General features: G+C 34.3%; 2 protein-coding genes across 2 annotated transcripts; both read right to left on the reverse strand.

The window, feature by feature from the left end:
- Positions 1-567: 567 nt before the first annotated feature.
- LOC114713154 (uncharacterized) lies at positions 568-13,536 on the reverse strand. The gene is made up of 6 exons (XM_028897742.1): positions 13,480-13,536; positions 13,257-13,375; positions 1,926-2,109; positions 1,519-1,562; positions 1,008-1,326; positions 568-918 (listed from the first exon to the last, which is right to left on the reverse strand). Exons 1-6 carry the CDS (start codon positions 13,534-13,536, stop codon positions 568-570), a joined length of 1,074 nt encoding a protein of 357 aa, XP_028753575.1.
- An 18-nt stretch (positions 13,537-13,554) lies between these two features.
- LOC114713155 (formin-like protein 5) lies at positions 13,555-15,255 on the reverse strand. Its single transcript, XM_028897743.1, has one exon. It carries the CDS (start codon positions 15,253-15,255, stop codon positions 13,555-13,557), a length of 1,701 nt encoding a protein of 566 aa, XP_028753576.1.
- Positions 15,256-15,828: the final 573 nt, after the last annotated feature.

Raw genomic sequence — 15,828 nt, forward strand, 5'->3', positions numbered from 1 at the left:
TTAATTTCATCAGCCATTTTTTGTCTTGTCCTGTGCACATAGACATAAAATTCAGAAACCCTGATAAGAAATTACTTAACATTTAACAAGAAAATAAGTTGTTTAATTCCTACAGAAATTAAGTAGTCACATAATACATAAAAATAGATACAAATGATCATAGTCATCTTCTAAGTCACATAAAAATAGATACAAATTATCACAGTCATCTTCTAAGCAACATAAATGAAGTCTCAATCCTTAGTTGCATGCTTCAAGAAGATCAGTAGTTTTTCCCTCTTGTTCTTCAGAGCCACATACATCTCCCTTGCAGCTGGCTTATCCATAAGAAGTGTTGTGCACCGGCCAAACAGATCAGGATCATCAACAATTTCATCAACTTCATTAAGGTGCTCCATGACTCCCGCAATTGACGTCTCATAAGCACGTGCTTCTTCTTCTAGCTTCCTAGCACGTGCTTCTGAAATCTCTTCATGTTCACGCTGAGAATCATTTTCATTTGCCTGAGCTATCCTGCTTAGTGCATCCGCTATTTTCATAGTGGTAGTAGATTTCTTCTTCATGGATTCACCCTTTTTTTCTAACTCCTAATGAGCTACTAGGTCGACTGCCACCTGTGCTTCTACCCCCACGAATGGTTTCCTGTCTCATTCCAGTGTTGCCTCTACTTCCTCCACTATTGTCATTGAATGTGACTGAATTAAACTCCCCGCTTATGCCAGTTGGTGCCCCTAAAATTTCATCACTATCTCCAGATCCTTCTTCCATATCATTTTCAGGAACTCCTTCGCTTGGAAGTGTCATGGAAGAAGGTGCCCATGACTGTGGTCCAGTCGCAGCTACAGACCCAAAGAGTTGAGTCAATTCAGCCCGAAATTGAAGCCCTCTTTCTCTAAATTTCTCATAGCCTGGAACTTCCTGCGCATTCAACACCAAAAATATTATACATTATACAAAAAACGTTAACATGGGAGAAAATACAAGCTCAAATAAAATTAAATGATTACCACTATTTTCTTCTCCCACCAATCATCAGGGGCACTAACAGTATTCCTTTCGGCATCCCACCCTAAACCTGTCTCACGGAGCAGCCTATCCCATAACTGCCACTCCTTTCGCAAGGTATCATATTTGTTCTTTAATTGGATTCTCGTATAAACTCTCCCAGTCTTTGCAGTAAAGTTCTCCTCAATACTTGTCCAAGCAGGCTTTGTCAAGCTAGTTCCTCTTCTTCCCCCCTTTTCAACTTCTTCAATACACAGGTCAATAAAGACCTTTGTGGCTCTTATATCCCATGAAGCTTTGCCATTTTTTTTATTCATTATGCTATAAACCAATTACAACAGTTCAGTTATCACAAATTTAACCCAAAAAGCATACCATTCAGTCCAGGAGATATGATATAACAGGATAGTATTTAACAAGTATAGCGGCGTGTTCTATAATCCAACGGTATACATACACATTAATAATTATTTTTTTCCCAGCATCCAGGAGAATTCATTTCGGTTAACTGACCCAATTTGGCTACAACCAACGATCAAAATCCCATACATATAACACTGCAAAAGCAACCATCAAGCACAAAAGAAAAAAATTCGACCGTCCTGTCTCCGAAATAAAATCGACCAAACGGAAAATTTGATCAACACCCACCAAATGCTCTGTCTCTCATACACACACACGAAGCACAACCAGTCACAACCGAGATCTTTCCCATCGTATACACACACACATGATTACCATCAAACAAAATCAGCCTCTACAAGTGAACATAGCATAGGCAACCGGTGAAACCAACATCTGATTCGGAAGAAAAAAACGACACTGACAGAACCTCTGTTTCGGGGAAAAAATGACGCTTCACAGAATTTCTAATGCACCAGATCTCCAGCCACAATGACCGACGGAAGAAGACAGCTTACCGGAAGGAGTTGGATCTGACCGACGGAAGAAGACACGGCGACCAGAGCTTCGGAAGGGGCGACGGTGGAAGAATGAACTGACTTCAGATGAACTGACCAGCGACGATACCGGAAATGGAAGGCTTGGATCAGGCAACCCAATACGCGATCTTCTTCTCGGAGGCCGAGAAACACCTCGTCGGCACTGAAATTCCTCAGCGGTTCACGATCTCATCGATGGGATGAAGAGGCGACGGCACAGCACGAATGGGACAAAAGGCGACGGCACAGGAGAAGGGAAATCTTCAGAGCAGTGGGAGAAGGGGCGACGGAATGGGAGAGAAGAGGCCGAAGAATGGGTCTTGACCGTGAGCTGAATGAACCCCGCGTGCTTGTTCCCTTCACCGTGGAGCTGACCGTTGAGCCTTTGTTGGGGAGAGCCAATAATTGAAGCCAATAAATTATTCCCTTATCTGGAAACCGTGAGCTGAATTGAACCCCTGCCAAACACCCCCTTGCTTGAAATTAAATAAATTATGCATGTTCCACTTATGGGGGCAAAAATGTAAATTCGAGCTCTAAAATTAAAAAGATAAAATTAAGGAAAATAATTAATTCTGAAGGAACGGGCTTCGAAAAGTAGAATGAAGACAACACACTCAGATGTCCGCCAAAAATTCGCTGGCGTCTGAATATTTTAGTGGCTTCAAATGTGGGAAAGTTTCACGTGTAGTCACAAACACGTTATTGTTTTTGGTCAAGTCAACCTTTTTAGCTGATGTGGCACCCAATGTCTAGGATGGCTTCGACACAAAAACAAAATCCATTTCAAGGATAAGTAACCTTAGTTTTATACAGTTTTTTTTTTTTAAAAGCACGTTAATTATTGGGTCAACAAAAAAAATTAATACTTACATGAGTTACATCATTATGTTTATTATGTTAGGTTCTCTAATCACACACGATCATATGTTTTATTTTTAAAATATTAACATTTAATAGTATTTAATTATAAATTTATATGAAATAAAAAAGAACACATATATTGATAGTGTAATTACAAAAAAAAAATTACTAGTTTAATCCTTTGTAGCGTATGAGTTAATTCCATCAAGTGAAGAATTGATTTAAAAAATATTATTATTTCTACCTTGCTAAAGTTTGTTAAAAATTGTCATGTAATGCGATAACTTTAATTACTTTTTTTTTTTTAGCTGAGCAATAACATTAATTACTTGGTTTAGAAGGAATCAACCACGAGCTATCCCTAGTACTGCTCATCATGTTTTGATGGAGTCTTGTACTCAGAGGTTGACTTATTTAGAGAAAATTACAATACAATCTTATATAGGAGAATTAAATACAAAAAAGTTTTTTAAAATCACTAAATTACTCTCAAGTCCTCAAGAGATCTTATTACAATAAATTTGATTTGTTTAATTATCAAATTGTCTTTTTTTTAAGTTTGTATTGACAGCAACTGTTGACAACTTAGTGTAAGGATTAACAACTATCGCGGCAGGTATTGACAATATATTTTTTCAGCGTAATGTATATGTTATTAATACCTGCCGTAATAGTTGTTAATCCTTACACCTTAAGTTGTCAACAACTGCTCTTTTGGTTGTCAATGCAAACTTAGGGGAAAAGGACAATTTGATAATTAAACAAATAATATTTATTGTAATGAGGTCTCTTAGGACTTGAGAGTAATTTGATGATTTTGAAGGATTTTTTATATTTAATTCTTTTAGGTGGGACCTTATTGCAATTATCCCACATATTTATTGTATAAATGAATTTAAATTGATTATAATTTTTTTAAAAAAAGAGAGGAATAAATCTATGAGAAATACTCAGAAGTGCAGAGAACAAAGCAAATTATTAAATTCCAAATTCTTTAAAAAAGGTAAATTGAAGAGTAAATTTTTCTCACTATTCATTTGATTCTAAATATAAGAATTAGAGAAGTAACTAAAGGATTACAAGATATGCATCTCAAATACAACCAAATCACTAAGTGATGCCCACTATTACATTTAATATGCGTAACTATTATAAGGACTACTTTGAAAAAAATTAATAAATATGAGATATAAAATTGATTGCGATCTATTATTTAAGAACAAATTAAAAGTTAAACTAGTTCTTATATTAAGGACGGGTAGTATTACAATATTTTTCATAATTTTAAGAGTGACACTGCTTTGCTTATGACTTTAAAATACTTCCTACAGTTCTTATAATTTGGATAAATTAATAAAATTAATCATATTAGTTATTTGTAATAAATATGAGTTGATTTTTTAAAAATATTATTTTAATCATTATTTCCCTTAATAGAAACTCTTTTAATATATGCAATCAACAAGAATATTTTAAAAAATGAATTTTAAATTTAGAAATCAAAATAAATTGATGTATTATATTTAGAATCAAATCTAAACCTCTAACCAGTTTGTACATCGAGGACAAGTGTTTTTCTGGAAATAGTTGAAAAATAAAAATGTCCATTTACTTTCCAATAATACTCCTCCGGTCCTTAATATAAGACACATTTAACTAATTTGATTAGATTAAGAAAGTTAAGTAAGTTAGTTAATTATAAAAAATGTGACACGTTTTTCCTAAAATACCATAATCATCTTTCTTAATACCTCCTCTTCCACTTCTACTTAATTATGATTGAGGAAGTATCCATAAAGGTAATTTAGAAAAAATTAATAAATATGAAAAATAGGTCTTATATTTAAGACCAAAATTAACTCAACAATTGGGTCCTATATTAAGTATTAGAGGAGTAATAAGTTTTGAAAACTTGGGCTCATCCCTAGGCATGTATTTTTTGGCCAGATGTCCCTAGGCATATAGTTGCTTGAAATTAAATAAATTATACATGTTTCGCTTATGGGGGTAAAAATGTAAATTCGACCTCTAAAATTAAAAAGATAAAATTAAGGAAAATAATTAATTCTGAAGGAACTGGCTTCGAAAAGTAGAATGAAGAGTGAAGACAACACACTCAGATGTCCGCCCAAAGTTCGCTGGCGTCTGCATATTTTAGTGGCTTCGAATGTGGGAAAGTTTCACGTGTGGTCACAAACACGTTATTGTTTTTGGTCCAAGTCAATTTTTTTAGCTGATGTGGCACCCAATGTCTAGGAATAGCTTCGACACAAAAACGAAATCAATTTCAAGGATAAGTAACCTCAGTTTTATACAGTTTTTTTTATTAAAAAAAAGCACGTTAATTATTGGGTCAGCAAAAAAAATATTAATACGAGTACTTACATCATTTATGTTTATTATGTTAGATTCTCTAATCACATATGATCATATATTTTATTTTTAAAATATTAACATTTAATAATATTTAATTATAAATCTATATGAAATAAAAAAGAACACATATATTAATAGTATAATTACAAAAAAAAATTACTAGTTTAATCCTTTGTAGCGTATGACTTAATTCCATCAAGTGAAGAATTAACCAAAAAAAAAAAAATATATCTATCTTGCTAAAGTTTGTTAAAAATTGTCCTGTAATGCAATAACTTTAATTACTTTTTTCTTATTTGAGCTGAGCAATAACTTTAATTGCCCTTCTTTTTTTTTTGTGCTGAGCAACAACTTAATTACTTGGTTTAGAAGGAATCAACTGCGAGCTATCCTAGCACTGCTCATCATGTTTTGATGGGGTCTCGGACTCGAGGTTGACTTATTTAGAGAAAATTGTAATACAGTCCCATTTAAGAGAATTAAATAGAAAAAAATCTTTAAAAATCATTAAATTACTCTCAAATCCCCAAGAGATTTTATTACAATAAATTTTACTTATTTAATTACTAAATTATTTTCTTTTTTAAGTTTGTATTGACAACTCAAAAAGTAGTCGTTAACAATTAAAGGTGTAAGGATTAACAACTATCGCGACAGGTATTAACAATATATTTTCTCAACACATCACAAAATGTAATACATGTGTTGTTAATACCTGCCGCGATAGTTGTTACTCCTTACACTTTGAGTTATCAATGACTGCTCTTTCAATTGTCAATACAGACTTAGAAAAAAGGACAATTTGATAATTAAACAAATAAAATTTATTGTAATGAAATCTCTTGAGACCTGAGAGTAATTTGATGATTTTAAGGGACATTTTTAATATTTAATTCCTTTAGGTGGGATCTTGTTGTAATTATCCCACATATTTATTGTATAAATGAATTTAAATTGATTATAATGAGAGAGAGAGAGAGAGAGAGAGAGAGAGGAAGAAATCTACGAGGAAATACTTAAAATTGAGTGTGCGAATGGATGGAAATGCGTAAAACAAAGCAAATTATTAAATTTCAAATTCTAAAAAAAAGGTAAATTGAAGAGTAAATTTTTCTCTACTATTCATCCGAAAACCTCAAAGGATTACAAGATATGCATCTCAAATACAACCAAATCACTATAAGTGGCGCCCACTTTCTTCCTAAGCATGATTTAAGAGGATCTATCTTCACGAGCAAAAATAAATACGCACATATATACATATATGGGTTGATAAAGACAACGACCGTGATGGCAATATTAGCGGACATAAAAGCCAGGGGCGAGTGAGGCATGAATTACATAAAGTGTAAAAATTGTAAAATCATGGACAATACTAGTTCAATTAAACTTAATTACCTCAATAGGGCAATTAAGCAGGAGTTTTGAAAGACAAATGAGATCCTATATATATAGATTTAGGATCGAAAAGAATATATGTTGATATTATAAACGCCCTCAGGTTGAAATTACCTCTCCTTGTGCAATTTAAGAGAAATTAAAAAAAGCCTTGAAACATTCCTTGCATGTCAAGCGTTTTCCGAATTTTTATGTTGATTTCTTCTGGAAAATAACAATTAAAAATGTATTTTATTTTATATTCTACTCCTATTATAATGAAAACATTTAAATTATAAAATGAAAATAAATTAAAATTTGCATCATTTAGGTCTATAATTAACAGTCTGAAACTCTACACGAAGCATGGTTAACTGTAAGTGAGGAATATAGCAATTGACGAAAGGGGGCTAAATTGCAAACAAAATATGGGTCAAAAGGTCAAAATTCATCTCAATGTTTTCAAGTAAAAGTACAATTTTTTTCCTAAAAAAGTCATTGAAGTTTCAAAATTTATATTAAAAAAATAATTTTCTAATAAAAATAGTATAGGAGTACCACATTAACTGATTTCTTTGACAGAATTTAAAAAAAAAAAAAACTAGATCTCGCCCCTTAAATATCATCTTGTAATATACTATCTCTAATCCTAATTATAAGACCTTATTTATAGACTACAAATAGAATTTTATAATTAAGACAGGAGGTAGTAATTCAATTCGCACTAATCCAATCCGTGTCAAGTTGGGCCCCCTGCATATACGGCTGGCTGGCTTTCATCTTTAAAAACACATCCAGTATTTATATGCATTCATATTCAAGGTTTTAGCCAACAAAAATTAGTCCAATTAGAAATGAGTCGATTCATGATTCTTTAGATTCTGAGTTCAAATTCTGCTACCGATCTATAAGTATTTTTATAAACACTTTTGAAGCGTGAAGGCAACAGTAAGTCACGTAAACTAAACTATGTGTATAAAAGAAAAAGAATTCAAGACTCCAAATTAAGTCAAGTCCTAGGCTTTAAGTAGATCATATGTATGGTATTGTAAGTTGGTGACCTTTCTTGTCTTTTTTTTTAATCCTTTTATTATTAAAACTTAGAAATAAAACGAGGCAGGCATGATCCATGAAACAAATTACACTGTTTATTTAACCATGGTCACTTGTCATCTCAAAGAGAAATAATTGTTACTTAGATCAAAACACTGATAATAATATTGCACGTTGGGCACAAAGCACATAAAAAAAAAGTGCAAATTAAAAAGGTAATGATCAGTATGATTTCATATGGCCATTTTGGAGCCTTTTTGCTTTTAACTGATAGTCACGTGATGCTAAATATACTAAAGAGGTCTTAATTATCATTTTCTTTTTTAAATAACGGATAGAGATTCTCAATAAAGTTTAGAGACAAGCAGAAGTTAAAAAATGTTTATCATTACATTTGCTTTATAAAACTCTTTTTACCGTTGACCATATGTTTTATGAAGCATTTTTTTTAGGACACGTGTCCTCTAAATTAATAGCTATATATAAGTATTAGAAATCTCACGATGTCATTATAATGGAAGACTTATAAATACATCTTATCATACTAAATAAATATACAAAGCAATAATTTTTCGAATATTTTGAGCTAGGGAACTAAAAGAATAAAAAGAAGAAAAATACTTAAGTCAAGCTTTTTATACTTATTATATCAAGTTGTCCAATCACACATAACTAAGTGTTTTTTTATATAAATTTATAATTAAGTGTTTTTTATATAAATTTATAATTAAATATTATTAAATGCTAATATTTTTTTATATATATGATTAGAAGACTTGACATAGTAAATATGAGAAATTTAATGTAAGTTTGTTCTAAAAAGAAAGGAAGAAAATAATCTGGAGAATAATTAGATGAAACGAAGAGATTGATCCCGCAAAAGAAAAAAAGAAAAACAAAGATTGAAAATTTTTCTAAGCAGCATGGGGAGCAACGACGTTAACTCAGAATTCTGCCGTCACTGGCCAGGAAATTCTTTTGGATCTGTTTGATACGAGGGACACGAAGGAAAAGGAGTGGAGGAGAAATTTTAATGAATTCATTTTAAAAATTTTTGATAAAAATTAAATATAAGATAAAAGAGTAAGAAAATTTTATTAGAAAATTTTAATTCTACTTTTTTAATTTTTTAAAACGAGTTCATTAAAATTTTTCTTCTCTCTCCCTCCTTTCAATTTCCCTTGTACCAAACCGACTTTAATGCTGTGTTTGACTCGACGGAAGAAAAAGAAGATGAGGGATTTTAATCAAGAAAAAGAGAGGGGAGGGATTTTAATGATCTCCTGTTTGGATTGATTGGAGGGGAGGGGAGGAAACAATTTTAATAATATCTTATTTTGTTCTAATAAAAAAATTGACTATTTTAACCTCAAAATTTAAATGAATTTTTTCACTTTTTTATTTTGTTAAGATATAACTATATATAATGCAATTCACCAATTTTGATTTACAAGACACAGTCACACACTTATAGAATATCAAGATAAAAAGTCATGAGTGATAGATTTCAATCAGAAAAAAAACCTTGAAGGTGAAAGAAAATACCGAAGGCCTCCTAGAACTAGAAGAAGAGGGAAAAAAAAAAGTTTACAATGCTCACTAATTTTGAAGACAATTATCTCCTCAACCTCTTGCTAGATGCTCAAAAGAACTCTTTTATGTAGAAATATTTACGACTGATTAGGGGTTAACAAATCGAAAGGATATATGAAGAATTAAATTATTATCTCTCATCTCTCTTCCAAAAAATCTTACTTTTGGAAGGGAGGTTAGAAGAGAAGAGAAGGGGAGAAGAGCTCTCCTTTTTTTAAAAAACATTTTAACCAAACGAGGAGAGGAGAGTTGCTCCCCTCCTTTCCTAAAAAATTGCACTAGCCAAATAAGGGGAGGATAGCAACTTCCTTTCCGTTCTTTCTAAAAATCCTGTACCAAACATAGTGTAAAGAGAGTACAGAAACATTTTCTTTTGTAAGTCTGCCGTTATCTAATTAATTATAAAACCGGACTCGGTCAATTGGCTTTAGGACCACAGAAGGGATACGCACACAATATTATTAAGTTATCCAAAATCTCATCGGAATATCCGATTTAATCCTTATTCAATTATTCCAATAGTTAAAATATAATTAAATATAAATTATATCCAACATGTTTTTTTTTGCCATAATATTTTTAAGGCATGATTTATTTGTGAAAAATATTTGGGATCAATTTTGTAAATGTTTATGTTATACAAATGTGATAGGTTGAAAAACATTAGAACGAAATGAAATGATTTATATATAATCCTACTTGTGTTTAATACAAGAGCTAATTAAGAATTAGATTTGATCTTAAATATAAAATGTTAATTCATTTTATCTTCCAAATTTATGATATTTTTGCCAAAATATCCTTATTAATTAGTTTAGGTGCCTCCCACATGATTAAAAAAAGGTAATAGAAATAAGTCAATACACATTTTTGTTATCAATGAGAAACTTAACTAATTTTTTAAATTTTTTAAAATTAATTAACAAACTTTTATATTAAGAATACGAGAGAGTGTGTTTTTTTTTAATTATAAAGTATATATACTCCTTCAGTTCTTAATATAAAACTCACTTAACTAATTTGATTAGATTAATAAAGTTAGGTAAGTTAGTTAATTATAAAAACGTGACACGTTTTTCCTAAAACACCATAATCATCTTTCTTAATACCCCATCTCCCTCTTCTACTTAATTATGATTGAGGGAATATCTATAGGTGTAATTTAGAAAAAATTGATAAATATGATAAATGAGTCTTATATTTAGTATTAAAACTAACTCAACAGTTGGGTCTTATATTAAAGACCGGAGGAGTTCAATATAACGGTGGCGTCATTTCATTAATTAGCCCCACACAAACGATGTCTTGTTCTTGTTGGCTTGATGTCCCGGAATATACCCACAATGTCGCCAAATCCGAAGTGTATTCTGGTCAATGGCGTGTTTGTCTTATCATGATTAGTAAGTCCACATTTTCTTGGCCCTTTTCTACGTTAAAAGAGAGTGTGTGTGTGTATGTTTATATATTTTTGCATAAACAGCTAGTATCCTGAGTCAAGTTATCTTTCAGGCACAACAACAGGTTCAAATTAATTCTAATAGAGGTTTAACAGGAATTATTAAGATTGACCTCTTGACCCCTAAGATGTTGCATTCCCACATCTCAAATTTAAGACCCGTTTAAACTAGAACAGTCCCAAGCCAGTTGATCTAAAAGAGTATATATTGAGTGTCCTCAACAATAATAATATGTGACGTGCATAGGCATTTTAAGTTGTGATTAACACTTTGATCTCTCTCTCTCACACGTGTATATATATTGAGAAGGTTCAGATTCTCTCAAAATCTCTTCCTCTCATTTCTCTCTCAGAATCACATTCGACCTCTTGTTTCTCGAAAGTCTTCGACGGTGGTCATAAACATCAACCCTTAATGAGAATATCAATGTTATGAGCACAAATTTAAAGGGAGAATTTCATCTCAAAATAAATAAATAAATAAAAGAAAAGAATAGCCTATTTAGAGGGACAGGCTTTTAAACTTATAAACCATACTACGTTTGTAAGATTTTCAAATGCGAGACTCATAACAAATTGCATATATGCTTTTGAGAGGCGGATAACAATATGTTCTCTGAAATTGACTGATAGATTTTAAAATTGACTTCCTCAATTTCCTCAGGTCCTAGAAATCAATACTCAATTGGTGACGAGAACTGCATGAAATTCCATGTGAAGAGAACACTTCCATTGATGAAAAGTTCACTATGCCAACTGGAATTGCATGGGGGATTTTGTGCACGTTTGCGTGAGAAGGGTATTTATTTACCCGTATGATTAGAACAGTCGTGGGTCATTTTCACCGGATTATGGTAATTATATGGAATTTTCACACCATTTAGGTGGCTATGTGTAATTCCCACATCAGTAGGGTACTCAAATAAAATTCTTGTAAGATCATACAGCTACTCCGCTTGTTCGAAAATTAGAAACAACACCCGGCTGAAATTTACAAGTTATATATAAAGACCCCATTGGCACCCATGTGAAAACGAAAAATAAAAAGAAACCAACGAATTACGGTGAGTAAAATTTTTAAACAAGCGAGTATTAATGCAGCCGAACCAATTTTATTCCAAGGGGATCTCCCACTTTATTTGTTCTATCAATTATCACAGTTTGTTTGTTGAAAATCTCAGTTCAATAACATCTCACGTTCTCAGCTCACAAAAAAAAAAAAAAAACCATCTCGCGTTCTGTAGCCTTGTAAAAACGGGTGAGTGGGTTCCTTCTCCCCATAAGAGACGGTGGAATTGTTCAGCCCAACACAATTATTACTACCTCCGGTCTTTAATATAAGATCCTGTTTGACTTTTATTTTGATTCTAAATATAAGACCTCAATTCACTTTCTCTCTCATATTTATACATTTTTTCCAAAGTAGTCATTCTAATAATAAGAGTTCTAGTCAATACATTTGATTAGCAAGGATATTTTAAAAAAGACAACACCTATTTAGGACAAATAACTAACTCAACTTACTTTCTTAATCTCCTCAAATTAGTCAACTGGCTTTTATAATTAGGACCGGAGGTAGTATTACTATTCACCACCAAAAAAAAATCCAAATTTTTATGAGGTATTGATGAATGCTGATTGATATTGGCGATATAGATGATGGTTCTTCCAATTCATGGGTGGCCTCCCCACATAACCGACAAATAGTAGAAGAGCCACAAGATTTCATTCATACAAGTTTAATCACTTAAGACTTGTTGATAAGAATTAAAACACCGTAATTTTACTTGGGAGAATTGCAATAGAATCCATATGAAAAGAAAATAGTTTCTAAAAAGTCTCAATAACAAATGAAAAATTATCATTTTTTATTAAAAGTTGTTATTACATACTACTCTCTTGTCATTGAGATTTTATAATATTTATGTTCCTTTCTTGGAACCTAATTGCAGTTGTCCCATTTTATTTTGTTCAGGATTTGTATCTTCAATATGAACCCAACAGATGACTGCTACTTGTACAATCTCACATGACCCACACACAACTTAATTAAACCCTGCAAAAATGAATGCTTCTTCAGAACAACTTAATTATAAAGTGCTTAATTATAAAAACTAAAGCTGTTACATTACAGCAATATAAAGTGCTTAATTATAAATTGGAAAGGGAGCAACGGGTGAAGCCAAAGAACAAGACTATGATAACTCAATCATTTTTATCTGTAATGCTCAACAATACAAAACTGTCATACTGCTTAACTCCACCCAACAGGGCCATCCACAAAGCATACATTTTATTGGAAGCATATAGATATATTGCTACACAAAAAATACCAAATCGGTATTTGACAATCACACTAGTTAAAAGTAGAAAAACCTTACATTCATTCCTTGTATGGTCAACTAGAACAAGGAATCTCACGCATGAACACACACACACACATCACTAGACACACTTTCAACTTTTCTGGCTAGCAAAAAAGTATTCCCTATTAAAGGCAATCTTATTTTAGGAACTATCGGGCACTAAATGCTAAATGCAAGCACCAATCCCAATAGAAACTCAAACACTTCCAACTTGGTTTGTTATACTGGGTCGCCTGAGGCTCAAATTGGATCTCAAAAAGCTCAATCAGAGCCCCTTCTATAAAGCCTATGTACAAACCGATATAAACCCAAATCCAAGATTCCAACTTTTTCTTCAATAAGCTCTAGAAGTTCAGTTCAAAAAATAACCATAATTAGAGCCCTATATGAGATTGTATAATCTAATATACTGCCATGTGTATGAATGATTTGATTTTCTTTTCGTTACCATTCGTGGAAGGAGATGGATCGCAGAAATAGATGTGATCCCTCCCAGTTCAGTCATATTTTCTCAGTGCCAACTTCAGCTGGGCCCTCTCATTGGGCCTGGGCCGTAAAGGCCCAAATTCTGCTTCTCTTTCATTGAGTTTATCTTCTCCAGTTTCCATTCCCCTCTCAGCCTCGCAATGAAGGTCGCAGCTTTCACGTTCACATCAGGGCTGGGACAGGAAATGGTCCCACCCATTTCCATTTCGGGCGGGTCTTCCTTGGGTTTCGGGTCATTTGGGTCTTCTTCGGGGTCGGGTGAGCCGCACCGCGAGCTGTTAGTGCTGCGTATCCTCACAAAATCCCCGCGAACGGTGAACTTCATCTCCGGAATCTTAAACGGTGGCGGAGGTGGTGGAGGGATCGGGATCAGTGGTGATTGATTGCCGCTGTTTAGTAATGTCTCGTTGTGGAAAGTGCTTGTTCTCGCGGGCAATGGCGGCCTACCGGCGTTTCGACGCCGAAGGGGTTCAGCTGCTGGAGGAGGAGGCGGTGGGGGTGGCGGCGGGATCTTGGGCTTTCGAAATGACCATCGCTTCGAAGATGTCAATGGCGGTGGAGGTGGGGGAGCAGGAGGTGGAGGCGTTGAGACAGAATGAATTTTCTTATTCTTGCCTCCTCCCATCTTGAACCAACTGTGGAAAACTGACGGCGGAGGAGGAGGAGGGGGAGGCGGCCGAGGCTGTTTCGCACTGAGGTTGTCTTCATTGTGAATATGGTCGACCTTTGTTGTTCTCTGCGTTCTCTTCCTCTTTTTCTGATTGGACAGTGAAGCCCACACCATTGCTATTTCCCTCTTCACATTACTCTTCCTCCGTTGATTCCTTCCACGTTTATGCTCCCATTCTGTTTGGAACGACGGTGCCGGAGGCGGGGGCGGGGGCGGGGGCGGAGGTGGTCGTGGCGGAGAAGGATTCCTCGTGATATCATTATCATCGACCTTCACATGTTCCACCTTATTCTTGCGCGGGACTCTCTGATATGTTCGCCTAGATTTGGGCCGAGCAGTAGCTGGCGGATGAGGTGGAGGCGGCGGCGGAGGAGTAGGGGGAGGCGTCGGTGACTTCGGAGCCGGTTGAGGTGGCTGCGGCGACGAACTGCGAATTTCAAAGGTATCAACCTGAATTTCCTTCACATCAGCCTCTTCTCCAACCTTCTGCTCAACATTTTCCGGCCGCATGCGGATGTCCACCGGAATCTGCTCCCTCTCCGGCGATCGAAACCTGTCGATTTCAAAATCATCAAAGAAACGATACCGATGCCTATCACTCTCAGTTTCCCACAACGACTCCTGCCGGAGATCGGGATAAGAGCTACTGCTTCTCCTCAGCCGGGAAACTCCAGTCATCGGAGACTGCAATCGGATGATCGGAGGTGAATCATAAATCTTATTCTCCGGGAACCCATACCAATGCCGAGAAACAGGCCCATCTTCCTGTTCCACAGTTTTCTCATACCCTACCGCCCTGACCCTCACAGTTTCCACCTCTTCCGACGATGCCGAATCCTCATCGTTCCTCTTGGCAAAAACGCCACAAAGAATCGCGAAAAGCACAAACAGAATATTGATGGAGTCCCAGCTTTTCCTGACGGAGGTAGGTCGAAGGAGGTTTGAGGTAAAGGAGAGAAAAGGAGGAAGTGCGAGGAAGAGAAAGAGAAGGATGATAATGGGTAAGATAATAATAAGCAGAGGTGGACTCAGAAAGGGAGACGACGAGGATGACCGCGGGTGAGGCATGGAGGTTCACGGTGGTGGTGGTGGTGGTTGTAGTTTGTTCTGTTGTGTTGCGTTGTTTTAGCGATTTGGCTATGGCTGGTTGCTTTGCTTGTGCTGAAAGTGAAGTGTGTGTCTCTGTGTTACTGTTGGAGTTTCATTCATTTCCTTCCATGACGAGCTTTGCTTCGCAGAAACATAAACACGTTACTTTTAGTGGGGAAAAAAATATTCTGAACTCTATCAAAAATAAATTCTCAAGTTTAAAAAATTTCTTATTATATTTTTAATTTACAGCATAATTTAAATTTTTAAAAATATCAAATACTATATATCTTAAAATACTTTGACTTTTTTGGCCAATAAAATAAATGAAAAATTACTCTTTCATTGGTCAGTAGTAGCAATTATCTGATTCTGCCAACTATGTTTACTCTTAAGTATTGCTTTCTCTATTAATAAGATTTTTTTTAAAACCAAAACTATTGATAAGATTGATTTTTGTTTTGTTTTTTTGCCAGCATTCTATTGATAGGATTTGAATTTTGAATTTTGCTAGAGAAAAATTGAATTCACATTGATATAAGTTTTTTTAAA

Source organism: Neltuma alba, unplaced genomic scaffold (assembly GCF_004799145.2).
Source record: "Neltuma alba isolate B1F8T4 unplaced genomic scaffold, ASM479914v2 tig00011419_pilon, whole genome shotgun sequence".
Taxonomy (NCBI): domain Eukaryota; kingdom Viridiplantae; phylum Streptophyta; class Magnoliopsida; order Fabales; family Fabaceae; genus Neltuma; species Neltuma alba.